At 38.4% G+C, this 27,632-nt stretch overlaps 2 protein-coding genes across 3 annotated transcripts; one reads left to right on the top strand and one right to left on the bottom strand.

The window, feature by feature from the left end:
- Positions 1-510: 510 nt before the first annotated feature.
- On the bottom strand, positions 511-2,905 carry LOC120629830 (protein FRG1 homolog). Its single transcript, XM_039898887.1, has 4 exons — positions 2,748-2,905; positions 2,307-2,677; positions 1,447-1,639; positions 511-690 (listed from the first exon to the last, which is right to left on the bottom strand). The coding sequence occupies exons 1-4, from the start codon at positions 2,807-2,809 to the stop codon at positions 543-545; spliced, it is 774 nt and encodes a 257-aa protein (XP_039754821.1). The 5' UTR covers positions 2,810-2,905; the 3' UTR covers positions 511-542.
- A 1,239-nt stretch (positions 2,906-4,144) lies between these two features.
- On the top strand, positions 4,145-26,643 carry LOC120629711 (SR-related and CTD-associated factor 4). Of its 2 annotated transcripts, XM_039898701.1 has the most exons (23): positions 4,145-4,311; positions 4,386-4,676; positions 5,330-5,468; positions 6,369-6,466; positions 6,747-6,907; positions 7,043-7,124; positions 7,939-8,013; positions 9,228-9,352; positions 9,742-9,861; positions 10,378-10,496; positions 11,116-11,324; positions 12,126-12,317; positions 13,616-13,824; positions 14,735-14,799; positions 15,939-16,025; positions 17,452-17,594; positions 18,255-18,383; positions 19,377-19,924; positions 20,916-21,104; positions 21,511-21,725; positions 22,197-22,280; positions 22,616-22,657; positions 22,731-26,643. In XM_039898701.1, the coding sequence occupies exons 1-23, from the start codon at positions 4,276-4,278 to the stop codon at positions 24,125-24,127; spliced, it is 4,755 nt and encodes a 1,584-aa protein (XP_039754635.1). In that variant the 5' UTR covers positions 4,145-4,275; the 3' UTR covers positions 24,128-26,643. The 2 variants fall into 2 exon arrangements, with proteins under 2 accessions (XP_039754635.1, XP_039754636.1); XM_039898702.1 differs by lacking the exon at positions 7,939-8,013.
- Positions 26,644-27,632: the final 989 nt, after the last annotated feature.

The following is a 27,632-nucleotide window of genomic DNA, read 5'->3' as shown; positions in this document are numbered from 1 at the left end:
GCATCGCACCGCAGCTCTTTATCTCTTGGCGGCAGTTCTTTGATGTCTGACCACTGAAAAAGCCTAGTGCCAGACATTCGTTTAGTTAGAAACGAAGCTGTTTTCACTCTAACTATCGAGATAGTACATCAAATTAAAGTGGACTGTTACTCGCTTTAGAGGCGTAATTTGCTACCCAGATTAGAGAGAGCTCTTGGAATTATAAATTTGAGCTTTCAAACGACATGCATATGTTCCATATAAGTCTCATTACAGTTTTGATACTCTAAACAACCTCATCATCATCATCATCATCTCAACCAATCGATGTCCACTGCAGGACATAGGTCTTTTGTAGGGAGTTCCACAATGCACGGTCCTGGGCCGCTTGCCTCCAACGGCTCCCAGCTACTCGCCTGATGTCATCTGTCCACCTCGTTACCACACCACACCACCTAAACAGCGTACTTCTACTTATATATCAATTATCAATATTCATAAATAAAACAAGTAAAATAAAAAAAGTAAGAGTTAAAAATAATTGATGTTTAATCTTAAAACCTCTATTTACAATATCTATCCGCTTTCATTTTACTCCGTCTGTCCAACAGTGTCTCGTGCAGGTTTCCCTCCATTTTGGCGCGCTTCAGTTCGATCGCCCCGCCCTCGTTGACCCGTAGCTTCTTATCCTGGAACTTCTGGAACTTCTTACTGCAAAGAAATTTTGATACTTTAAAATCCATAATAATAGACTATTTAGTTATACTATATTTTACAACCTAATTATATTACGGATTTTCCGCAAGTAAAATATAACCCGGGTTTACTTAGAGTCAAATATTTTCTTTATTGAAATAGGCACATAGAAACGCACCTTTGATGCGTACATTACATAAAAATATGTACACTGTAGTGAGATGATGACGATAACTAAATTCCATACTGTAGCAAAACAGGTTTCTAGACAGAATTACCCAATATCCTGGAAATCAATCCCATCCCCAACCGAGCACATGGCCCACCTGGAGCCCAATCACTTTAAACAGAGTAACACTTCGCAGGGCACGCAAACACGTCCTACAATGTGCCTGTGTCCATCAACCTAAGGCGCAACTACTATGCTTCAGACATGCGCAATAAAAAAGTGGAAAACTCTGCTCCCTAAATAATTATAAATACGCGAATTGCGAACTACATGATTTCAGCTGACAATTACAGTACTGATTAAACCCTTAGCTACAACAAAATACTGTGTCCATTGGATAAGCTAACCATATAAGGCAAAGTCTGCGTCAAAACACACATTGCAAAAGCCAATATGTTTGTCAACACTGGCTAAGAGTGCATCAGATATTCAGATAAGATATAAGATAAGTTAATTAATATTTTGGTTGTCAACTATTGCATCCCTGATCTGAGATTAAATTATTTTATTCATTCAATAGCCACCATCAGATGTAAACTTACACATAGTTGACCTCCACCTCCGTCAGGTCACCTTCCTCTTCAGCCACAACAGCCCTGTTGACCTCACGATTCTTGTTGCTGCGTATGTTGCATATATCCTCATCATTTGCAGACACATTACGAGCAACTATTGAATCATCTTTGTCATTCACTGACATAAACTTGTTTAGAGAACTAAGAATTGCTGTTTTACCTGCAAAAAATTTAAGGGTTCTTTACAACCTGATTTAGGTCACAGTTTTGCGTGCATTAATCTAGATTTGGTCAAAACATTCAGATTGTACTTTTTCTAAAGTAATTTATTTGATTCCTCGGACTAGTTCTTTTTTTATGTGTACCAGATACCTCTAGGTACCTAGGTCTTTTTTACTCTTGACAACCTCCATGCAAAATTTTATTTCTTTACAAATCTTACCTACTTGCAATATGATGAAAACTGTGACACCATTTTTCATCATCATCCTCAGACTGTCACTACCTGTGTGGCCTATGCCCAGGTGGGCATAGGCCACATCTCTCAGAGGAGAGAGGGTTTTGGAGTATAAGACCCAGCATGCTATTCCATGCAATATTTTTTTTACTTTTATCATGACCCACAAAGTGCTGCCCTGCGTGCATTAACCTAAGGCAACCACATCGTTCAGGCTTTTTTTCTCTGTAGAAGCTTTATTGCAAAATATCTACTACTTCTATGCAATATGATCATTCAAAATTTAACAATGTTGTATTCATATTTCATGATTAACAAGACTTCATCCAAGAATTATACATTTAAGACAGGTAAGCAAAATTTGACTGTACATCTGTTTGAATGGACAATATGATTCTTTAAGAGTTAACAGCATAAAAATAAATCTCACCATCTTGCCAAACAGGTTCCCACTGCTCCATAGGACCCACAGCATCAGACCTGCCTGTCACTACACCATCCTTAGACACACCCAAGTATTTCCCATACCCAGATTTAAGTGCAAACTTATTTTCACCAGCTGGGAATGCTGTGAATATCTCTTCGGGCGAGGGACCCTCCCCTTCGCCGTGTGGAGCCCCAATAGTGAATAAACCATTATCTAGGGCTAGAATAAAAGTATTTCTTCCAAATTCAATAGCTATGGATCCTGATACATCTTCGATTTTCTCCACTTTCCACCACCCACCATGTTTTATACAGTCCTCGTCTACTTTCGCGCCTTCAGTATTTTCTTTTTTTTTGTGTTTGCGTTTCTTTGCCCTGGAATATTAGAACAACGATAAGGAAGACTTATTAATTTCAAATTACAGCAGCACTTGCTCCAAATTACTTTGGTTTATCGCCTTTAAGTATAAGCTTTCCACGTTTTACAGCGGCGTATTCATCACCCATTGTTAATTGTTATATATTGCAGAATGCTTAGGTACGGTTTTACTTAATAAAAAATCTGTAAAAACCTTGTTTACAATATTCATAGACTAAAATGAATTGACAATTATTGACATTGACATCATGCACAGGATTAAGTCTGAGATAGTGATAGAGGATGGAGTGTAGTAACTATTATCAACTAACAACTTGACATAAACCGAAATATTTGTTTTAGGTGTATCCGAAAAAAACCATGTCTAAAATCACCACAGAAAGTAAGGTCGCAGCCAGTACGTTGACTATGGTTTCAACAACAACAGCAAACAAAAAGAATCGCCTCGAATTGACGATCTCCTTTTTTAAGTTTGTTGAAAATATTAGCATTCCTAAGCTTATTAGTGTCTTGTTTTGGAGTAATATTGTTCTTTGCTTGTTGCAATGCAGCAATGAATGTCTCATTGCAAGGCTGAAGGCACAATAAGGCATAATATATATGAATTTTATGCCGTAAAAAGGAATGGCCTATTCTAACAAAGTTATTGCATTTGAGACAGATACAAAGGAAGACGTACCACTTTGTGGAGAATAATGAAATATATGGGGTTTTATTTTAAAAAAAATGTAATTCCAACAGGAAAGACCCAATGGAGAGATAGGATATTGTCGGAAACCAGCGCCCACTTGTTTATTTCGACGACACATATATACACGCAATATATTGCGCCAGAAAAGCACCAATAATTTATGCTTTTTATTAAAATAATAATCGAATAATTTGTAATGAAATCACTTTTACGGATTTTAACGCGGTAGTAAAGTAGCGGCGTAAAAGATTTTTATTAAAATGGGTGAAATTCGCGCTAGCATAAGAAAACAATAATCGAATCATATGTAAATATAAGAATCTACCTAAAACACACTCAAAATAATCGTTTCTTTGAGGTAGGTTATTATAGGTAATGTGGCAGCACTGGAAAACATCGCTGCCAACATAGGTTCGAAAGAAGTTGTGAAGAAACTACATAGATCTATATACAGATCTACATAGATAGAGATTAATAAATCGTTTAAGTTATTTGAACTTTATTTAGCAGCCATTAACCAACGTACATCATGTTTAACGGTTTGTTGACTACTGTGTGCTACTGTGTTCCCCAAGCTTACTCACTATCTACCACTGACTTCTCTTTTACTGTAGTATCATACAGGTATAATTAACGTTAAGTTTATTTTATCTTTGCTACGTAGTAGACCCATAGACAAGAGTAGACCTACTACCATGTGTGACAATAAATACGATTTTTCTTTCTTTCTTTCTTTCTACCAATACAAAAATAATTGTATAGTATGGCAACTCTTCCTAACTTACGCCATCTTGTAATTCTAACATGTTGATTCGTTCACGAAGATGATTTTCTTAGAGCAAATAATTAATTTATGTAGTGTAGTGCATTAATTTATTTAGCAATAACAAAGAAAACGACAAAATGGATACGTCGGAAGTAAAATCGTTCAACGCGGAGGTATTTTTGCTCGAAATCCGATGGTGGATGAAGCTTACCGTGGCATCGTTTTTACTGAATTTTTTCGATTTCAGTTATCCGGGTTGTACGAAAACAAGCCGCCTATATCAAAGGCGAAGATGAGTGCTATCACTCGAGGTGCTATAAAGGCCATAAAGTTCTACAAGCACGTAGTCCACAGTGTCGAGAAGTTTATTCAAAAGTGCAAGCCCGAATATAAAGTGCCTGGTTTGTACGTGATAGACTCGATTGTGAGGCAGTCTCGACATCAGTTTGGTCAGGAGAAGGACGTGTTCGCCCCAAGGTTCGCTAAGAACATGCAGCAAACCTTCGCGAACCTTTTCCGATGTCCTGATGGTGATAAGGTAGATAACATTTTTAGGTTATAATTTGTGCATTACCCTACCAGCTATTGTTTGCAACTTTGTCCGGGTGACTAAAATAATTTTCCCGCTATAAACTTAGCTTATAATGTATGTACAGAATGGAAAGACTATTTCAGTGATTTAAAAGTGAAAAAGAAAGAAAAAAGAACAGCCTAGGAATGCAGGATGTATTCTACATCAATATAACATACAAATTAGTTTATGATTCAACTAACTACAAGAAAACATCAAAGCTTTTTGTGTTTGTCTTACAGGACTTTATATATTTTCCACCATTATTGCTGCTTTAGGGTAGACTATAGATCCTACATTGACTTAATCTTCATAAGAGGATCATCTGAAAACAATCCCCCCACAGAGATATCTTATCTTTTGTGAAATGTTTGTATGTGAATTATTTAAATGATGGTTGTCTATGCCAGTATAGAAGCTGGTATAAGTTAATAAATTATTTATCTTGATTAAAGATAAAACAATATTTTAAAAAAATATTAGAGTGAGATATTTTTAATTTATGTGAATTTTTTATCAGTTTCCATTAACAAGATTTTAACTTGTGCCAGTGAGTAGTAGATTTAGATTAAGTTAAGAGTTAAAGATTGATGATTTTTTTTGTTTTATTTTTATTTCAGCGCAACATTATCAGAGTATTAAACTTGTGGCAAAAGAACAGCGTGTTCAGTCCAGAGGTTATACAACCCCTGTTGGATATGGCTGATCCAAACCACCCCCTTCATCAGGAAATTCAACAACAACAAAACACTGCCAATGGTAAATGTTATATTTTCCTCATATTCTTATGCAGTGATTGATGTACATTGTTGGTTTTTGGTGAAAACTTAAACTGATGTACAGAACCTCTTGTTTATTTATAATTTTTATATGATTGTACCATGTGTAACAGAATTACAAAATAATATTGAAGGATGCTAAAGTATTGTTCATAAGGAATCTCCCTGTTAATTTATTAAATTAAAAGAAGCATATTTATTTTTCCATACAAACAAATTCAAAACATTTGAAGTCTTTACTTATGACATTATTTTAATTTTGCATGTGATTTGAGCCATTATCTGATTTATTTTAGTAAAAACTAGGCAGTGGTTTACTCAAAAACTATTAGATTTTTGGTTTCTCTGATAAATCCAAGAGGCTGTACATAATATTTCTGAAGTATTATTTTGGTTTTCATTTACACATTATAAATAACTTAATATATATTTCTTGTGTGTGTGTGTATGTCACTGAACTCCTTATAAACGGCTGAACCGATTTGAATGAATTTTTTGATATGTGGATGTTTGGGTGCCACCCTGGATGGTTTAGATTCACAAATCAGCCCGATAGATGGCGCTGGGGTCCGCTGGTAACTTTATAAGATTCTTACTAAACAACGTGGATGTGTATAAGTTTTTAGATCAAGAATCTGGAGGGATATGGATTTAAAAACTGCCATACACATTTCATTTAAGAGGAATCCAATTTTCATATCTACATCTTCTTTGATTGTAAGTTAACATAGAATCCAATGAAATGTCAAGTGTGACTTTTTGAAATAACAGTATGCAAAACCTAAAGGTTCCTTGTTTGACTACAGAACTCCAATTATTACAATGCTGTCTGTGATTATTTGTTATAATCTGTATTAATATAATGCTTATTTTTTTCCAGGAAGTAGCCTAAATATGTCCCACAACACATCGGATAGGATTTCACCCATGCCACGCCAGGATTCTCCTCACAATTCTTCACCCATGATGGGCGATTCGGTATTACTTTTTAATTTTCAACCATATCAGATAAATAATAGGGATGTCGATATTGTGATAAGGCTTAAAATATATTTAAAAAAAAACATATTTTGATTAATCCTCCACATGAAATGAATGATTTCAGGAGTCATAATTACAGTCTCACAAAGTTAGCATTTTAGGCTAAACTGAAACTTTGCCTCTACCTGTAGGGCTAAAGGCTTAACAGCCTTATAGCTGGTGTGGTATTGCATTTGATAAAGATAATGACCGCAATGGTAATTTATACAATTTTCAGTTCCAGGATGACTCATCAGGTCCTCAGCCAGCCAAGTTTAATCGCAAACTGCTCAACGACTTTGAGTACGAGAGCGAAGACGACGCTGCGCCCGAACCTCACAACAGTGGGGGACACCACTCTGGTCACAGCTCTAACAATACTACTGATGCGCTTGGCAGGTGTGTACGCTTCTGTACATTAAACTGTTGCTGGGTTGGTTGGGTAGTAGTAGCTGTAAAAAAAGAGCTACATGAAATACATTTGTACCTAAACACCATCATGTAAAGAAATGTGTTTTTTTGTTTTGCTTACAGTATATTAACAAATCCAGAAATAATGCGGCAATTGCAGAGTCTCCAGGCACAAATGCAACTTATGACTGGAATGAACCTACCTGTAAGCACTAAATACTTTATCATTAAAAAGATCAATACTTTTTTTAAGCATGACTAATATATTACCCTAGACATTGACATAAAAATGAAAAAAAAAATGAATGCTTAAAATGCTTAAATAAATGTGATTTTTGAATATAAAAATTGAAAGAGCATATATAACTTCTGAAAGCAAATTATCATTTGGTAAAATTAATCAGTCCCACCAAATAATAATTTACCCTGTGAATACACAACTGTAATTACAAACTGTTGATACAAATGGGATATATATTATTATATACAGATTTGTCGTTAATTAAACGACTATAATTAATGTATCATCATTAAATATTAAAATATTAAGTTTTATTAAGTAGTAGTTTGCATTATCAGTGAAGAATTATTTATTTATTTTTATAATAACTTAACTTTCTTTTTCAAATTTTGTGTTGCAATGACAACAAGACAATGTTATGGTCTTGTACTAGTGCTATTTTATTTTTAGCTAAGTCTTTTTTGTTATTTTAGTGCATGACTGTCTTTTGTTAATAATAAATTAAATAAAAATAAATCATCGTCATCATTTCCACCGATTGATGTCCACTGCTGGACATAGGTCTTTTGTAGGGAACTCCAGAATCCACGGTTCTGGGTGGCTTGTCTCCAGCGGCTCTGAGTGCCTCCCTTAATGCCTTCTGTCCACCTCGTAGGTAGCAGAACTACACTTCCTTTCCAGTATTAAATGTATGATACATTAAAAGAACAGAATTCCAAGATTACATAATTCATTTATTAATCGTATATTTTATTTTTTATTTTTTCTTTTATTCCAGAACTTGATGCATCTTCAACAAATGTCTGATATGCAGTTACAACAGCAGAACCAAAATCAAAATTTACCATTCTTAGTTAGTTTCTTTATTGTTTAACTAGTTCACTCTAGTGTTTAATGACAGAAATGGGGTATTTTGAGATATTGCAAAGTCAAACTTTTCCTTCCTCCTACATCTTTCAAGCATCATATGGGATATTTTTGTTTTGTCCAATGCTAAGAGAAGTTTATTTATTTATATTATTATTCTAACATTATCGTTACAGAATACTTAAACCGATAAAATGCGATAGAGTAGCTTTTTTTATATCTTTTTTTATATCTATGCTATTTAATTATCTTTTCTCGTAACGAATAACCGTCATTGCGATCCTTGTGAATTCACTCAGAGCGCAAACAATACAAATAACATTGCTCTCATATGACATTAAAGTTAAGCCATTCATCATAATCTCGTCAAATAATAGATATCCACTGCGGAAAATACATTTAGAGGGAGGGGGATTAGGGGCGTCTAGCTGCCTTGTTTGGTCTTTTCGAAACGAAGCCTATGTAGGCCCCACAAGGACATGGTCGCCATTTAAGCACCATGGGATCCCAACGTCCATTTGTTATCATTGGATATGAGTCCCAACTTCCAAGAAATTTGCCCCAGCTCATTGCCACTAAAACTTTGCATTTCATTGAGCACATTTCTCAACCCTGGTTTTGACAGTTAGTTAACTTAGAATTACACCAAATTGTTTTCATTGCCTGCCTGATCGACTGAGTCTTATCATGAGGCCCATAGTAAGACACCATTTATAAAAGCCATGAGTAAAGCCATTCATTATCATTATCAACCCATTACTGACCCACTGGTCTCCTCAGAGAATGAGAAGGGCTTAGAATAGTCCACCACACCAGCCATGTGCGGATTGGTTGACTTTAGAACATAATGGAAAGCTGTCAGGCCTGCAAGCTTCCTTAAAGGTTTTCTTTCACTGTTGAAGCAAGTTATTACTTGTAACACACTCCGAAAAGTAAGAGGTTTGTGCAGGTGATAAAAATTCCCCCGCTAGTAAGGTTGATGTTTTAGCCACTGGGCTACACTGCTTAAGTTTAACCATTAGTCCCAGTTATTCTCACTAGAATATGATGATAAGCCTACCAACCTGCTTGGGTCAGTGTCACCACAGTACCATCTCTCCTAACTCCATAACTGCTCTAAAGCATCTGCCAAAACTCGAAAATCCTTTCTATGGGGCCACACTTTAACACAGTTAACTGATCACATTGTTTCTTTTTCAGAATTCTCAACAGGAACCACCAAAGCAACAAAATGAACCAAAAGATGATATGGCCAATGAATCTGACATTGAGTTTGTTGAGACCGGCCCACAAGTTATTGAGATACCTGATGCCAATGACTCTAGGTGAATATAATTTTTTTTAATTTAAATTTCAGATATCTTTTGCCTATGAGTAAAAGTTTTATATCTTTATATATATATTTCTTGTGTGCGTGTGTATGTCACTGAACTCCTCCTAGACGGCTGGACCAATTTGAATTAATTTTTTGGTACACGTTTGGGTGGCACCCTGGATGGTTTAGATTCACAAATTAGCCCGACAGATGGCTCTGGGGTCCGCTAGTATATATATATAATAGTCTTTTTGTTACTCTTTAGTGTTTACTGTACAGTGCGTTTCAAAATTTCGAAAATAATAAATAAAATATAATTTTTTTGCACAACTTGTAAACACACACATACAAATACAAGTTGGAAAAAAGCTAAGAATGCAATTAATTGTGTTGTTACAGAAGTCCGTCCCCAAAATCCAGAAGGCACAGGTCGAGGTCGAAATCGCCTCGACGGAGACGAAGAGGTTCGCGTTCCCGATCCAGGTCTCCGAGGAGACGGCGTGATAGAGACAGAGACAGGTGAGCTTCCAAAGTCAAAGTCAGCGTCAAAAAAATATCTTCATTCAAGTAGTCTTATTGATTGCACTTGAAACGTGTACATAAGATTGTAATAAGAAAGATTAATAACAAATTTAAAACTAAAGCCAGTAGGGTTCAAAACCCGGCCTGGTCTAAGTCAACGTCTTACATTTTCATTAATTAAAAAAAAATTTAAAAGCAACAAACATTGTTTTGGCCAACTGCGAGAGAATTGTGATGCAGTCTGTGTTTGTATGTTGACCTATCTGCTCGAACGGGGCCAACTGTGAGAGAATTGTGATGCAGTCTCTTTTTATGTGTTGACCTATCTGCCTTCTCTGCCAAGAGAGAGTGGTTCAGCATAGTTTCACTTCGCCGCTTTAATTTAGGTTGGCGTGTAATTGTACAACAAACACCGTTCTGTAATCACACAAAAATCTATAGTTATTAAATAAATTCACTGGTGTTGTTATGTAGTATGGTTTTAATTTTGACTATGGTCTTGTTTATGTTTAGAGACAAAGACCGGGACAGAGATCGGGAAAAAAGCTACAAGGATCGCGAAGCGGAGAAAGAGAAGCAGAGAGAGAGGGAAAAGAAAGGACTTCCTCCTATTAAAAAAGAAAATCTTAGTGGTAAGTTTTACATATGTACAGATCAAGTTCCAGGCTTACTGTACATGTTGTATCATCATCATCAGTAGTCTCTATCGCTAATGGACTAACCGGCAGATAGTTCGGTTATCAATAGATGCTAGTAGTAGCTCAGAAGACAACCTGTCTTGTCTTCATTGAATTCCCTTAGATGATAAAGATGCAAATTCGAATTTTTGAGATGTCGATCTCATGCGAATGCGAATATATGCTGAAGAATGCCCAGGCGTGCGATGGTATGCGCTGGAGTCCGCTACCATACCAACGTGTAGTGTTGCAGTGCAAGCACGCGGGTAGCTGGCGGATCATCATCGTTATCATCACCAGCCTTTTAAGTTCTCTCTGCTGAGCAAAGGCCTCTTGTCTCTAAGAAGACAGGGTTTTAGAAAAGATCTCCATATCTCCTGTCCATTCGTCTCGTGCGCTGGCCTCTTTGCCCTGCCATCCTTGGGCTGCGCTGGACCTCGGCATGCCGCTGCCCTCGATAGCATGCTGTTGGCCTCGTTAGCATGCTGCTGGTCAGTGGTTATGTCCCCTGACCTGCCGACCCTGGGGTACGCTAGCCCGCGGCATGTTGCTGACCTCGTCCGTGTGCCGGCAGTGTGCAGCACCACGCTGTGGGTGGGCCACCTGTCCAAGCTGGCCACGCCGGAGGAGCTGTCGGACCTGTTCGGCGCGCTGGGCGGCGTGGTGGCCATCGACGTGGTGGCGCCGCGCGGCTGTGCCTTCGTGGTCATGGAGCGGCGCCGCGACGCCGCCAAGGCGCTGGCCAAGCTCAACAAGCACAAGCTGCACTCGAAGGAAATCACCGTGAGTACACTATATTATGCTGCTTGTCTTATAATTTAATGTTTTTTTTTACATTCAGTGTAAAGTTTATTTTCAGATCACGTCTTTGTCGGTAGGGTTACCGACAAAGACGTGCTGCTAAGCGATTTAGTGTTCCGGTGCGATGTCGTGTAGTAACTATTAGGGGTATGACCGGTGGCGTGCACTTCATACATGCACAAAAGCACTGCATACCCAAATTATTTTATATAGCTCGTATTGGATGGGAATATTTCCATTTTATGCTATATATCTGCTTGATGCATACCCTGTGCACGCCACTGGGTATGACTACCATACTTACTACAACAGGTTAGCTACCATCTTAGAATGCATCATCACTTAGCACAAGGTGAGATTACAGTCAAGAACTTGTAGTGGAAAAAAAAAAGTATATGTAAGCATACTAATAGCAGGAATTAATATTTATATAAATTCCTGCTATTAGTATAAATGTAAGTGTGTTTTGATTGTTTGTTAACTAAACAACAAATATTTTGGCGTCGTGAAAAAGAAGAATAGCATAGGCTACTATTATTTTATCCCAGGAGACTAAACGGTTTGGACCATAAGTGTTAAAAAAACGTATTAAACGCGGACGAAACACGCGAGCAACAGCTAGTTTTTATATATTTTTAAAATTTACTTACTAAAAAGTAATGAAAAGGTGTTTAAACTAATTGCTATTGATGTGTCACTTTTTTTTATGTTTAAAGTTCAAAACTGCATTTTAAACGCAGGTACAGCTGTGCTGGCATCTGAAAATGTTTGTAACCCTTGCAGGTGGCGTGGGCGGCGGGAAAGGGGGTAAAGGGGCGAGAGTGGAAGGACTACTGGGAGGCGGACCTGGGCGTCGCCTACTTGCCGTGGCCGGCGCTGCACGCTCGCTGGCTCCTGGGCGCCTTGTCGTTGGACGCGTTGGAGGATGGCGGTGCGGTGGACGAGGAGACGTTGCCACCATGGCTACCACCTAGAGTTAGTTCAGTTAATATTAAAACAATTCACACAGGCACACGCACACGCTCATACGCACACACATGCACGCGTAACTGCGTTTTCTTTGATGGTAATAAACAACGATAAGCGAAAAATCGCCTATGAACAGGTATGTAAGGCACAAAGTGCCGCATTGTCTTAATCGTCATGTGCCTAATAACATCGGCAACCACGCCCGGTTTACACAGATGCACGCACCTACGGGGCCCCTTACGATCTTTGTTCATGAGAGGCAATTAAGAAGCGTTTATACATATATTTTTCCATTATTATGAGTCGATGATGAGAAATACATTCGTTAACTTAAAACTAAAGCTACATACTACTAGTACGTGTAGTATTCTAAAACATTACGTGGTGCAATTTATCAATTTTTATTCTGATGTAATAGTGCTTCGATGCTCGAAAACAATCAGCACTTGCGAGCTTTGCGAACTCGTTTTGAGGGTGATATGTTTGGAGGGACAATATGTACAGGAAATTTGCAAAACGAAATGATGAAGACAAACCATTCCCAGACTGCGGATGTCAGCGGGCGCCGCACGGAGCGCGCGGGAGGTTTTCTCCCGTGCCTCCGGACGGTGGCCACTTGTCCGCATCATGGTTCAAAAGTTGGCTCTGATTGTTTGGCACATCTATGGTGGTGAAAATAGTTTAATGATTCTGATTTCGCTGTCGAGTTAGCCCATAATGCAGCCAATGTACCGGAAGCTTTGCTAGATAAGTATCATCATTTAAATCCAATACCGGCCCACTACATGGCACGGGTATTTTCCCGAAGTGAGAACAGATTAGAATACAAAGCTGTCCTAGTGCGGACTGGTGGTCTTCACACACTTTTGAGAACACGAGACGACACTCGCAGCTAACTTCCGCGATGGCGTAAAGTTTTAATTGAACTTAAAGTTTGTTAGAAAGCTACGAGAGTTCCAAACGCACCCTGATCTAAGAAGAAGCTCACAAAAAACTTAACTTACATTTTAAGGTATAAATTAATTATACTTACATACTTTAAACTATGAAGCAAAAGCAATTCATATTTAATATAAACTTTGAACATATCTTAAAGATTTTATCTGGTAATTTATTATAGAATAATAAAAACAAAACCCCCAAAACGGCACTATAAGTTTGTTTATTACTTAGATTGCATCATCACCAGCTGAAATTGCATTCAAGGGCTAACTTGTAGGAAAGTAACAAATAATTAAATCAAAAGTGGCCAACCAGTATGTATTTGTTTGTACCAAGCTTAAATGTTTCTTCATTTGTTTCAGATAATACCCAAAGCGTTACCAGAAGGCATGCCCATGATGCCGGGAATGCCACCGGTGTCGGCCGCGGGCATGATCGGGGGCCCCCTACCCGGAATGCCGGGGGGCATGCCGCCTGGCTTACCGCCTGGTGGCATACCAATGCCAGGAGGTTTACCCGTACCTCCATCGAGTATACCCATGCCTGTGCCTAGGATGCCACCACCACCTGTGTGAGTTGGAACATGCAATTAATGAAACTAGGAAGGCCATACAATACAACAGACGTGGCATACCGTCGGGATATTTATGCAGTGTATTATCACACTTTAACTGCAATCACCATCAAACTTCAGAGTGTGTAAAACACGAAAAGAAACCAATCCACATTGAAGTAGTTTCGTGACCTTTAAGGGCCTGCCAAATAAACGTGGCATAACGTTGGTATAGTTATGCAGTGTTTTGTCATACTTCAACTGCAAGCATCGTTCAAATGACAGAGCGTGTAAAACACTGGAGACCTTTGAGAGCCTTACAAATGAAAGTGGCATAACGCCGGAATAGTCAGCCGGCGCTTTCTGCGCCCTGGTGGTTTAAAGGTGTCGTCAGTAGAAGTGCGACAAAACACTGCATAGCTATTGCGTCGTTATTCTATATTTGTGAGAATAGCCATTAACTTTTTTAATCTACCTTAATGAGTGTTCGATTGACTACGTCTAATTATTTGATGTTTCAAAAGTGCTTATAAACGAGGCCCACTTGAAATAAATGAATTTTGAATTTAAGCCGAAAATAGGTAATGAACAAACAAACAGATACAAATTTGCTAAAATTATGAGTGTGAAAGTATGTCTGTTTAATAGTTTTTTACGCATCTTCATGAAATTTGGCACATATTATTTGGCACATAGATGGCTCACATCCTGGGGATAGTCAAACTGTACTTTTTGCCTCTAAAAAAATAAGGGTACTACGGGACTCGTACCATAATTTGCAGTGGCGTGCACATCATACATGCATCATAACATTTTCATATAACTGGCAACAACTTACCCCGGTTTAAATTTCTGTGCACGCCACTGATCATTTGTTCGAGCGACACTTAAATCATGTTTCTCTATTCTAATGTATTATTTGTTATAGCATGCCGGGCGGTATGCCTCCGGCTCTGGCGGCGGGCGTTCCACCGATTAGAACACCGGTGCCAGGTACGATAGTAGTTGATTTATCTTATATCTTTAAACAAGCAATTCTTGTATATATATAATTGGAATCTCGGAATCGGCTCCAACGATTTTCATGAGATTTAGTATACAGGGGGTTTCGGGGGCGATAAATCTATCTAGCTAGGATTCATTTTTAGAAAATGTCATTTTATTCGTGTTTTATCGATATATATATATATATATATATATATATATATCGATAAAACTATATATATATATATATATATTATATATATATATATATATATATATATATATATATATATATATATATATAATAGGAATCTCGAAATCGGCTCCAACGATTTTCATGAATTTTAATCTCGGGAAAAAACGCCATAAAATATCCTTTTTGAGAGATTCTGATGCGTGCGATGCGTGAACGGTAAATGTTACGCCAAACGACGGAAGTATGTAGTAAGTATATCGGAATTGTCGGAATTGTTGTTTCTTTATAGTTCTATGAAACAGTCCGCGACACCATACGAATATTTTTAAAGTCTGCTCATTCGCGGACGAAGTCGCGTGGGTTCGCTAGTTATTATTTAAATTGAACAACAGACAACAGACAGAATTCTTGGTCCATTTCACTTTTGGTGTTATTGTTGTCAGATGTTCCAAAACTATTGACGTTTTTTTGCGAGGTGTGTAAATGGTACTAGAACTAAGAATTCTGGTACCACCTAGATTTACGATAGCTTGTGAAAATACCGTGCAGAACGAAATGATGAAGACAAACCATTCCCAGACTGCGGATGTCAGCGGGCGCCGCACGGAGTGCGCGGGAGGTTTTCTCTCGTGCCTCCGGACGGTGGCCACTTGTCCGCACCATGGTTCAAAAATTGGCTCTGATCGCTTTGCACATCCGCACCATCATTTTCTGTCATAGTTTGCCGCACTAGTTGCGGCTGGCGTCACGTTAACGAGTAACGAAGATCGGTTGCGAAACTAGTTGGGTACTCTTTGATAAAAACTCCCAAGAGTTGCAGCCATATTTATGTTATTGGGAATCTGACAAGGTATTCCGTTTTTAAGGCGTTGTGACGTCAGCACACCTGACTTCAAACATCCATACGCATGGTTTTTTAAATACTAATATAAATAATATTATGTGTTGCCAGGTCTGCAAAGAGATGCGACGATGCCACCCACGGGCCCAATGCTGGGCTTTCCACCTGGCATGCCTCCACAGTCACTAACACAGCCAGGTGAGCCAATCATTGATAGCCTGATAGCTTTAATAAAATAACCGACTATTAGTACAATTATTTACCCTTAGTATGATATTGCTCTCACAAACTTTGATGGTTCTGTCCCTCTTTCATGTTTTGTATTATTACTTTCACCAAGGGTTGTCTGTAATACATTGTTTTTGCTTGCAATAAGACCGCCTTTGCACACAACTGTATTTAAATTTTTTTTTCTTGTGTGTTTCTTGTATTAAGTTTATACAATAAAATATTCTAAATAAAAAAAATAAATGAAATAGTTTTCGAGTATCGTAACACTAAAACGTTTGCTTCGCACTATCTCTTGCCAACCAAGTTTAACTCCAATTATTTGTTAAGGAAACTTAAAGAAGTAAATTAATCTAGATAATGTTTTGAACCTCGAGGTCGCCGATATATTTAGCCGACTACCCAAGCAGAAGTAACGTACACAGTGTAACGAACTTTGTAGGCAACTTATCAACAGATTACAGATAGATTTAATATTGAAAACGGACGTAAAACGATAGATATTTCATAACCAGCCTAAGCAATAGCACAGCATATCAAACTTAAAACTGGGTTTGCTTGAAAAACATTTAATGAACAATATAGGCATTTTTTTTAATCACCCCGTGATTATAAGGTTCAACCTGGAATCCCATTAACCAAACCCAAATGATGACCCCTTAAGTTAAATTTAATGTCCTGTTTAATTTTATATACACCTAGCATGTATGAAGGTTTCACGCTTATTTTATCGAAATCACATTATATTAATTAAATGACGAAAGCATTCAATCTATTGAGGTATTTTTGAGTCATTAGGGTCTTTCAGATAAATGTGGCAAAACTTCGCAATAGCAGTTTTTTTGACACGCTTTGACATTTATAAAGATATATTTCTTTTAACTAACTCCAATTTCACTTTGTAGTTATAGTGCTTCGATGTTCAAAAACCATTAATGTTGGCGATGTGCTAATTCGTTCTAAGGGTGATATATTAGGAAGAAGACAATATTATGTACAGGAAATGTGCAAAACGAAATGATGAAGACAAACCATTCCCAGACTGCGGATGTCAGCGGGCGCCGCACGGAGCGCGCGGGAGGTTTTCTCCCGTGCCTCCGGACGGCGGCCACTTGTCTGCACCATGGTTCAAAAATTGGCTCTGATTGGTTTGCACATCTATGGTGGTGAAAATAGTTTAATGTTTCTGTTTTCGCTGTCGAGTTAGCCCATAATACAGCCAATGTACCCGAAGCTTTGCTAGATAAGTATCATCATTTAAACCCATTACCAGTCTATGGTGGTAAAAATTGTTTGATAGCTTCTGTTTTCGCATAAATATGAAAACAGATTACATTCCTATTCCTCGAAGTTGGAAGACAGAAAATGACAAGGAGTGGTGGTGCGTTGTTCACAGGTAGCGTGCCCGGAATGGTAGGCGGATTCCTGAGCGGTCTGATGGGCGTGGGCGTGGGGATGAACGTGGGCGGCCTCGTGCTGCCACTGCACGCGCCTCACCCGCTGGCGCAGCAACCCACCAGGCCGCCACAACACGCTATGGTGAGATATATTTAGATATTTTCTATTTCTATGAAATATACAGTAACTATTTTGTATCGACAGTTTATTTAATCCATCCAATCTACTGTAACTGAAAATGCAAAAATATAATAATGTTTTAATTTTGAAGTCAATTCTTTTTTTTTTTTCAAATATTTTGTAATTCATCAAAGATTAGGTGAAGACGGTACTGCTTTCGGTGCGAAACGTGCGTAGAGGGTTCATTGCCGAAGATCTGTTTGGTGTTATAATAATAATAATAAATAAATTTAGTAACCAAAATTCATAAGTAGACTTTAAACTATTATGGGGTAATCATAAATTCTTACGAATTTTACCGTACACCACCGTGCCGTGGACAAAAGGTAACATCGATGGAAATTAATTAACACTCACATACTCACCACATCAATCAAGATATATTGAGTATAATGATTGAAGAAATTATAAATAACACCATAAAGATTCTTCTACTTTTCGCGGAGTATAGCATATGAGCTTAATTTTCATTATATATTATTGGAATATCGCGAAGCTATAAAGCTTGAGCCACTAGACTATCGCCGCTTTCTTAAAGATATAATCTGGGGTTATATTTTTTGTCTTTTGCTTCGCTATCCGTGAATGGATATCCGTGTGATAACGTTTTTCACCTTGCAGCCGGGTCGCGGCGATGCCGACGACGCCATGGAGCTTGACTCATCGGACCACGGCGACGAGCCCGCCGCCGCGCCCGCCATGCCGCCTATGACCGCGCCGCCCGTCGCGCCCACGCTGTGCATGGACCAGGTAACAACATCGTATTCTGTGCATCGCCCCGTGTCGATTAACCTGAGGCGTAGGTGTTAAGCCTCATTTGCGTTTAAAAATACCAGCAACGACGCCTTTCAGACCGGAACACAGCAATTATGGCGACAGGAATAAGACTTACCACTTAATCCTTCCCCTGACGAGCTTATGATAAATATGTGATGCTACTACTAAAATCTATTTTTTATCACAATACGACACAATAACTACACTGGGGACTTGCTTGGCACAGCAATCAGTGGCCACGTTTAACCTTAAATCAAACAGCTACTTTTTTGGTTGTCACTGCGTATTCAGTTATAAAAACAGTTATTTCCCTTCAAGTTTTGATCCAAGGAAATAAGTTGTTGAATTGTATTTTTTTCACTAATAATACTGTTACATTCCATCGGTATACCCCCCAGTCCAACCTAGTAAAGTATAAGATACCGTGCAAAACGAAATGATGAAGACAAACCATTCCCAGACTGCGGATGTCAGCGGGCGCCGCACGGAGCGCGCGGGAGGTTTTCTCCCGTGCCTCCGGACGGTGGCCACTTGTCCGCACCGTGGTTCAAAAGTTGGCTCTGATTGTTTTGCACGTGTAATTTAACTAAAAGAGTTAATTCGAATCAAAGGCGAAAGTTTTTCAAGCACTTATACTAGTTTTTATAATTTCGATAAGAAAAACGATGTTGAAGGTCTCCTAATAACAAACACAAAAAATAACACATTAAGTTGAACACATAATACAACAATGTTTGTAAGCTTAATGTTCATTTTAGAAAATCCAAAAATAAATAACTAATAAAAAAATTATTTTTTATTAGTTATTTATTTTTGCCAAGTTTTCGCTATGCACGCTAACCGTATTTGGATTTTCTAAAATGAACATTAAGCTTACAAACATTGTTGTATTATGTGTTCAACTTAATCCGATAATCCGATATTCACTATTTTAAAAGTTGTATTAAATATTCTGTATATCCCTAGATCCAAGCGTTACTCTCAAAACCGCCACCCGCATTCAACTCATCGGAACCCCCACCTGGGTTCAACCCGCAAGACTCTCAACCAACCTTCGACTCAACCCAACCTCCTCCCGATGACAAGCGAGACGAAGATAGGAGAGACAGGGAAAAAGATAGGAGAGACCGCGACAGAGATAGAGACCGCGACCGAGACAGGAGAGACAGAGAAAGGCGGGACAACCGAGATCGCGGCGATAATCGAGATCGAAACGAAAATCGGGAACGAGGAGACAGTAGAGACAGTAGAGATCAAAGAGACAATAGGGATCAAAGGGATAATCGTGATCGGGGAGATGTTCGAGATCGCGGAGAGATTCGGGATCGCGGAGATGTTCGAGATCGGGCAGAAGTTCGAGAGCGCGGGGATATTCGAGATCGGGCGGAAGTTAGAGATCGCGGAGAAGTTCGAGATCGAGGAGAGGTTCGAGATCGGGGGGAAGCACGTGACCGAGGAGAAAATCGGGAGCGGGATAGAAGGGACCGCAATGACAGAAATCGGGATAGAGACAGGTAAGCTCTTAATCGTAGGAGAAACGTTTTTTTTTTTCTATACGCATCATCCAAATCATTAGACATCTGATTTAACTGTTTCCTAGGTTTAGTGAAAACAGGCAATGTCTTATGCAATGTGTAAATGAAAACTGAAATAATACTATGTAGGCATTAGAGGTATATTATGTACTGTCTCTAAGACTTATCAGTAAAACCGAAAACCTAATAGTTTTTGAGTAAACCACTGCCATAGTTTTTAATGAATAAAATCAGATTCAACCCTAACATCACATGCAGAATAAAATCATGTGACTCCTGTCACTTTATTAGGTACGCGTCGCATAGCGTAGGTACTATGCACGTGTCGGTCTTTAATCTTCAATAGCGTCGTAATAAGTAAACACTAAGAACGGTTTTATTTAGTTTCTATGGAAAAATAAATATACTTATGCGTCCTTAAAACTTGCGTCCTTTATACTTATGCGTACTTAAATCATATAGCACTACTTATCTACAGGGAAAAGAAGAAAAAAATAACCTTGCTAAATCAATATGAAGATTTTACTATTCAATTTTATTGTAAACAACGTAGAAAAACAAAAATAAAAAATACAAAATAAGGCTAAGGAAACCAAAGGTGTATTAACAACATGTCAAACATGCATGGCAGGTGGTACAATATATAATGGCCGATTGGCGCAGTGGGCAGCGACCCTGCTTTCTGAGTAGTTTCTAGTTTCTGGGTTCGATTCCCACAACTGGATAATGTTTGTGTGATGAACAAGAATATTTTTCAGTGTCTGGGTGTTTATCTGTATATTATAAGTATTTACGTATATTATTCATAAAAGTAATCATCAAACATCTTATTACCCATAACACAAGCTACGCTTACTTTGGGGCTAGATGAAGACGTGTCGTACTATATTTGTTTATTTATATACACATATAAAAATATAATTTAAGATGCAAAATATTACACTATAATCATATAAATGTCTCTTGTTAGGGAAAAGGACGATCGAAGAGGCGGTAGGGAAGACCGAGAGCGCGGTGAACGTGGAGACAGGAGCGACCGAAGTGACCGCAGCGACAGACCAGACCGCGGCGACCGAGGTGACCGATCGGACCGTAGTGCTGGTCGTGACCGGAGGGATCGAGACGGCGCCCCGAGGTTTAGCTCTAGGGACAGCAATCGGTGAGAAGCTTTTATTAGCCTGTGCTCTTTTGTTCTGCTTTATAATCCCCCATTACCTGACCTATAGGGCTAGCATGCGCGCCATGATCTCTATCCGCTACACGTTTTTTTCTATAGAGATAGAAACGAGATATTGAGAAGACATAACTCTCTCTCGCGTATTATTTTTGGTGTGGTGAAAAATCTTTATTGCTACCTCCGTCCTTTTCGGCAGGACAGAGGTTAAGTTACCCAAACTAAAAACCAACACGGCATGTCGCTCTCGTTTGCTTTAGTAGGGTAACCCGTTCCCAGACGTCTACCAACCACCCTTACCGATTACAGTTGTCGCGATCCCATAGGTTGATCGTGATGAAGATAATAGGTGGTTAGGTAAGAAATGAAAAAAAAATATTAACTCCTATAGAGAAAGAAGCCGCGACAAGTCACCGCGCAACGCAACAAACGACTCCAATCCAGAGAAAAGTCTACAAGAGCGGCTGTGGGAGATGGCCAACGGTAAAGCCGGGGACGACGTGAGAAATGACGACTTGCCCGGCGACGGTGACTCCCGGGACAGTCGCGAACGACCTCCGTTGCTGGACCTGCCACCCCCCGTCGACGAGGGTGATAGGAATAGCAGTGAGTTTCTTTTTCTTCTTGCTTTACACAGATAAGCCAACTTCAGGTGTATCTTTATTCAACGCTGACTCGGTGCGGATTGGTGGACTCGGCAAACCTTTGAAAACAGGTTTCTTAACCTTTTAATATAGATCAATGTACTACGGAATTGTATATTTTAAAAAGATCAATAATAAAGTCCACGATGGTTTAATATTTTTATCTTCAAAGGATAACCATTTTTATCTCTTACATTTTATATTTTTAAAATATGGATTAATTACTCAGCTATTTAAAACAAGTTTTTATATAAGTTATAAAGTTAGTTACAAATATTATTTTCAGTACTTCCACTACAGAATTTTGTGAGTAGTAAGAGTTGAACGTGGCAGTGGAACATCGTGATAGTAGTAATCTTTCCATGGAATATCCTTTAGAGCTTTAGTTGACTGACCGAGAGAGTTCTCCGAGTTAACTTTAACTTCCTTGCAGATAACGAAGGTGGCGAGGAAGGTGGTGGAGGATGGACAGCTATTCCGCCCCCGCGCGCCCTCCAACCGCCCGCCTTCAGAGCTGGTTAGTAATCACACCATAAAATGTCAGTCAAAGAGTGGTTTAGCCAGAAGTTGTATAACATGTCATCAAATACAGTCCAAATCGACAGACAGAGAAAAGCAAATTTTGCCAAACCTGATGCAGAGTCGCTTCGGCCGTTTGGCCAAACAATATCACAAGGCTTAAAATGATTTTTATTTTTAACATTCACAAAGTAGTAACAATCTATTATCATAATTTTGTATCAGAATTTGAAGAGAAAAACTTAATTTCGGTTCAATGATTTTATCAGCTACTTAGTACTAAATGAATATTTGACAAAATGTTAACTATATGTATGTTATTTTAATTTACAGAATTAAGAATGAGAGGTCCGCTCGCTAGTCATCCAATGAGAGGTATGGTCTGCTCTAATGTAATTATCTTGCAACAAATCGACCGTAGCTTAAACATGAACCAATCTTATTTCAGGGCCGTGGATGGATATGCCGACGCCCTTTGGGCCCAGGTTCAACGGAATGGGCCCTCCGCCTTTTAACAGGCCACCGTTTGAGAGACCTCCCTTTGAAGGAGGCCCACCGATGTTTGATAGGCCACCGTTTAATCGAATGCCGTTCGATGGCAGCCGACCACCTTTCGATGGACCACGGCCACCGTTCGACGGACCTAGACCGCCCTTCGATGGTCCGAGACCATTCGACGGACCGAGGCCTCCATTTGATGGCCCAAGGCCACCGTTTGATGGCCCAAGACCACCGTTTGATGGGCCGCGTCCGCCTTTCGATGGACCGAGGCCGCCTTTTGATGGACCGCGACCACCGTTCGACGGACCTAGACCGCCTTTCGATGGGCCCAGACCACCATTTGATGGACCCGGACCTCGACCTCCGTTTGATGGTCCGAGACAGTTTGACGGGTTTGATGGAGATAGGTCCTTTGACGGACCAAGATTTGATGGCCCGCCTGAATTTTTCGACAGAGGAAATAGAAGATTCGATGATAGAGAACAGTACAATGACAGAGGTTGGAACGGAGATAGGGAGAGGGACTGGGACAGAAGAAACGAGTGGGATGACAGGAGAAGAGACCGTAGAGGGGGCAGAGATCATGAGGACAGGTATAATAGAGACCGAAATGACAGAAGAAGAACATTCGATGACAGATCTAGACCACCTAGAGAAGAACAACCTAGAGAACCTAGGGAAGACCAACCCAGAGAAGACCAACCTAGAGAACCTAAAGAAAATAATCCTAGAGAACCTAGAGAAGATCAGCCTAGAGAACAGCAAACTAGGGAACCTAAAGAACACAAAGAGAAAAGAGAAAGGAGAGATAAAGATAGGAAATCCAGGTGGGGGGCTGCAGACGAGAGTCAAGTCGAAAGAAAACCAGAAGAGCCATGTGCTACTGATATTATCCAAAGTGAAAACAACGAAGCTACCCATCTATTGAATCCTAGTCAAGACGAACCAAGTGCACAAGAGAGCTTCGTTGGTGAAGAGATAAATGAAGCTCAAGCATCTGTCGCAGATGACACAAGCAACGAACATGAACCTATAATTAACGAGCAGGAAGATGAACCAAACTACACCGAACCTAATGAACATAGTTGCGAATCGAACGAACCAGCCGAAGCAATGGAAACTGATCAGGGTCCGATGGATTTGTACGACGCGAACGAAACGGTGGATACAAGCTTCGCTGTAGCACCACCAGCACATGTGGTGCTGGAAACAGACAACACCTTGGATCTTGTAGAGGAGACATTGAGATCTGACGACATATTCAGCCAAGAGCCAGAACCTAAGGAAGACCCTGCAGAGGGTCCCCTAGAAACCCCTAATGAAAGCAAAGAGGGACTGGCTTGACATAGGAGAAAATGGCAGACTGGATATTTCCAATGGAAATGATTCGGGTGACGCGGGCAGGCTGTTGCCCGCGGATGGGGAGAGAAGACAGTGCGCGACGTTTGCCTGCAATTTACTTTGTGACGAAGCAAATTATGTCCGTTTCACGAACTGTGAGCACTGTGACTTACATATTAAAGCTTGGTCTAATTAAATAAGGCAAACAATTTCAGACCAACTATTTTAGGTTCCTCATATAAAACTCGGCAAATAATTATTTTAAACAGAGGTATAATCAAAGTTTAGCTATTTAGTTACAGTAATACTAATATAAAGTTCTTTTTGACGTTAAATGAAAGAGTTAGTTTGATATGATACAATAAGGTTAGATGTTTGGTAAAATTAGATTATTGACACCTTTAGGTGCTCAACTCAATTGCAAAGTTTTTTTAGACAGTTCAAAATAAAAATAACAACTTCCGTTATTTTTGTTTATTGGCTTTGGGCTTTTAGAAAGCTATATAAGAGCGAAAATTTTACTTCTCATTCTGAAATACAAAGAACTGTTATCCTGAATCCGTAAAATTGATTAATTGATCGGAGGCTTGGATCGGGATTTTTAATTTTCATAGTAAATTTAAGATAAAAAGTATTCTTAGTTAATCGAGTTGGTTCGCTCACTTAATTTCACACATTTATAGGAATTGTCTGAAACACTGCCAGTTAAACCGATGTCGTTCGATATCGAACATAGTCAATTGAATTTCTAGGAACCGGTACAACACGTGTCGTTTAAAACATGTCACATGCCTCGCCAGTCGTGAAACGGTATATAGAGCTACGGGACGCACGCCGCCGTTATAACGCCAAAGATTAATTTTATATGCAAAAGTTGAAATATACGAGTGCCTTACTGGAGTAGCTTGGTGTTTTGTTTGCCGGCCAGCCGGTTAAGGGCTAAAGCGCTAGAAGGCGTCTACGAAACCGGCGGCGACGAAGAGGAACGCGCCTCGGCGCTCAAGTGGAGCGACCGGGGCCAGGTACGGTGTACGCGCGTCTAGAACAATTGCACGCAACTGTATCCGCTAATGTATCACATTTTACGTCCACTCGCATTCCAGTCTATCGTTAAAAACAAATGTATCTAAAGACTTCCAGCTCGTAGAACTGAGTTCTAAGTGTGAGATTGTCTACCTATGTTTTCTTATTAGATCATTGAAAGTTAACTACGATTTATATGGAATCGGAACAGCGCCATCTAGCGACAGTAATATTTACCAGTAGTTTAACTAGATGGCGTTTACTTTTATAAACAAACGATACAAATATCATATTATTTAAAATGTGACAAATCTTAATCCTTAGAACCTGTGTAACTAAAACTGCCACTACAGATAATAGATTGAAAATACAAAACTCACATTAAGTTCAGATTGACCTGTTACATAAAAAAAATGTGATGCATTAGCTTATATTTGTTGGTCTCATTTTCTGATGTTTGATGTTATTTTTATTCATAAAATACAGAAACGAGGCGGGGAAAATGTTGCAATATTTTAATTCTTTATAAAATGAACAAATTATTTCGTATTTTAAATGTTAACAAGTACTTATTTATACAGTGTACTTATAATATATATATTGTAACATTTTTTCAAGAATATAAATTAAATTTGGCACAGTTGTACTCGGCGGGCGTCTACTTTTTATATTAAAATCATCATGTCGGAATCGGATCACAATGTATAATACTAATGTATAACTAATGTATACTTCAGAAATTGTTGTAATCAACTTGCGAAATAAATTATATAATATTCTATTCCGACATGCATTAATATCGCTAGCAATGCGTGCAAAAGGCCTCAACAGTCGCTCGCGTCACCCTAATCAACTGGAACCTTCTGGAACATCGTATCGAACAAAGAAGAAGAAATCAAGATAATGGATAACCTAGAGTTAACAATCTCTAAGCGAAGATAAATCGTAACACTTCGTAGTTAATCTTGTATTTTTATTAACTGTGAAGTAGTAATATTTCAAAATTGTAACATCTATCTACTATTTGTTCAAATTGGCATTTTTATCTTAGTTAATTTCATTTAATTGTTATATCAAACTATTGATATTTTATTCTTTTAATCACATTTTAGTTATCATTTGTTTTATTCGGTGAAGGTGTAGGCCACATATAGGATATAGTTTTTCTCTAACTAATTAAATCTTGCATAGACTAGTAAATAACAGCAATAAAAATAATTAATGGAATACAAAATATTATCTTATAATAATATAAAATTTTCAAGAATTCTCTAGTTTAGGAGTGTTTATATAAATATTTTACTTTTGGACAATTAATTGGGATTGTCGCACATTTAACTGTCTAATAATAAAAAGTATATTTAAGGGGGGTGTAGACATTTAGGTTATACGGAATCACATCAATATAATTAGTTCATTATATAGATTTGCAGAGAAATTGCATGCTTAATTGTTTGTCATACTTGTGCTTAAATAAAAAAAAAATTCGACGCAGATTTTTGTTCATATTTCCAGGTTTTCTTTAAATTATTTTAGGTTTGTTCTTCGTCGAGGACTTTTTGCACGCATTGTATAGTTGCTTTGTTTTCTTGTTTCGAGTTTCAGCACTGCTATGAAATGTAAGCTGCCTTGCTGCGCATTCTTAAGAAGACATCTACCAGCTATTCAATATAGCTACAATGAAATTTATAAAAATCAAGTACCCTGTATCACTTACGGATCACAAAATCTCTGGTTCAAAAACTCATAAATAGAGCCCTTACCAAGGGTTTTATTCTTATTATAGATCTAATAAAATAATTTATATCAAACAACGCATAATAAAATAATGATTACAATATGTTCTGATCCAAAAGACCTACAGCTTTTTTGTACAATGTTTTTTTGTATACAAATAGTGGCGTGCACAGGGTTTTTGACCAGGGTATGCATAAAGAAGGGAAATAGCATAAAATGGAAAAATCCATCCCCTTTATAAGTAATACATAATTTTTAGGGTATGCAATGCTTCTGTGCATGTATGAAGTGCACGCCACTGCATAAAACATCCTGGTTTAAAAAATCTAAAGAGCAATTTTTTATTCCAAGAAAATTAATCTGTTCTAAATGAAGTTTTTATTTAGTAAGATTGGTCTAACCAAAAGAAATCACTTATAATAAGGGCTAAGCATTTAAACATACTATTTGAGCTACGCTATTACGGTTTTGGTGCAAAAAACAGCATAATTGACCTAGCAGCCGTGATATCATAAAAAAAACTTAACTTTACGCTCATAGTTTAAAAAAGCGGGAGGAGGAAATAAGTCTAAAAAGTGTGATAATACTTCCCATGGTATTAACAATGCTGAAAGTACCTAGCTTTATACGGTACTGGTAGCAAAAAAGAAATCGGTTTCAATTTTAAGCATTTGTATCCGCTAAGAAAGAATTTCTCGACGGCAAAAGCCAATTTATTTTAGCATTAACATGAAAACACTGTTGGGGT

The sequence above is a fragment of the Pararge aegeria genome, chromosome 15 (assembly GCF_905163445.1).
Source record: "Pararge aegeria chromosome 15, ilParAegt1.1, whole genome shotgun sequence".
Lineage (NCBI taxonomy): Eukaryota > Metazoa > Arthropoda > Insecta > Lepidoptera > Nymphalidae > Pararge > Pararge aegeria.
The sequence above is the reverse complement of the archived record's forward strand: the minus strand, read 5'-3'. Positions and strand labels throughout refer to the sequence as shown.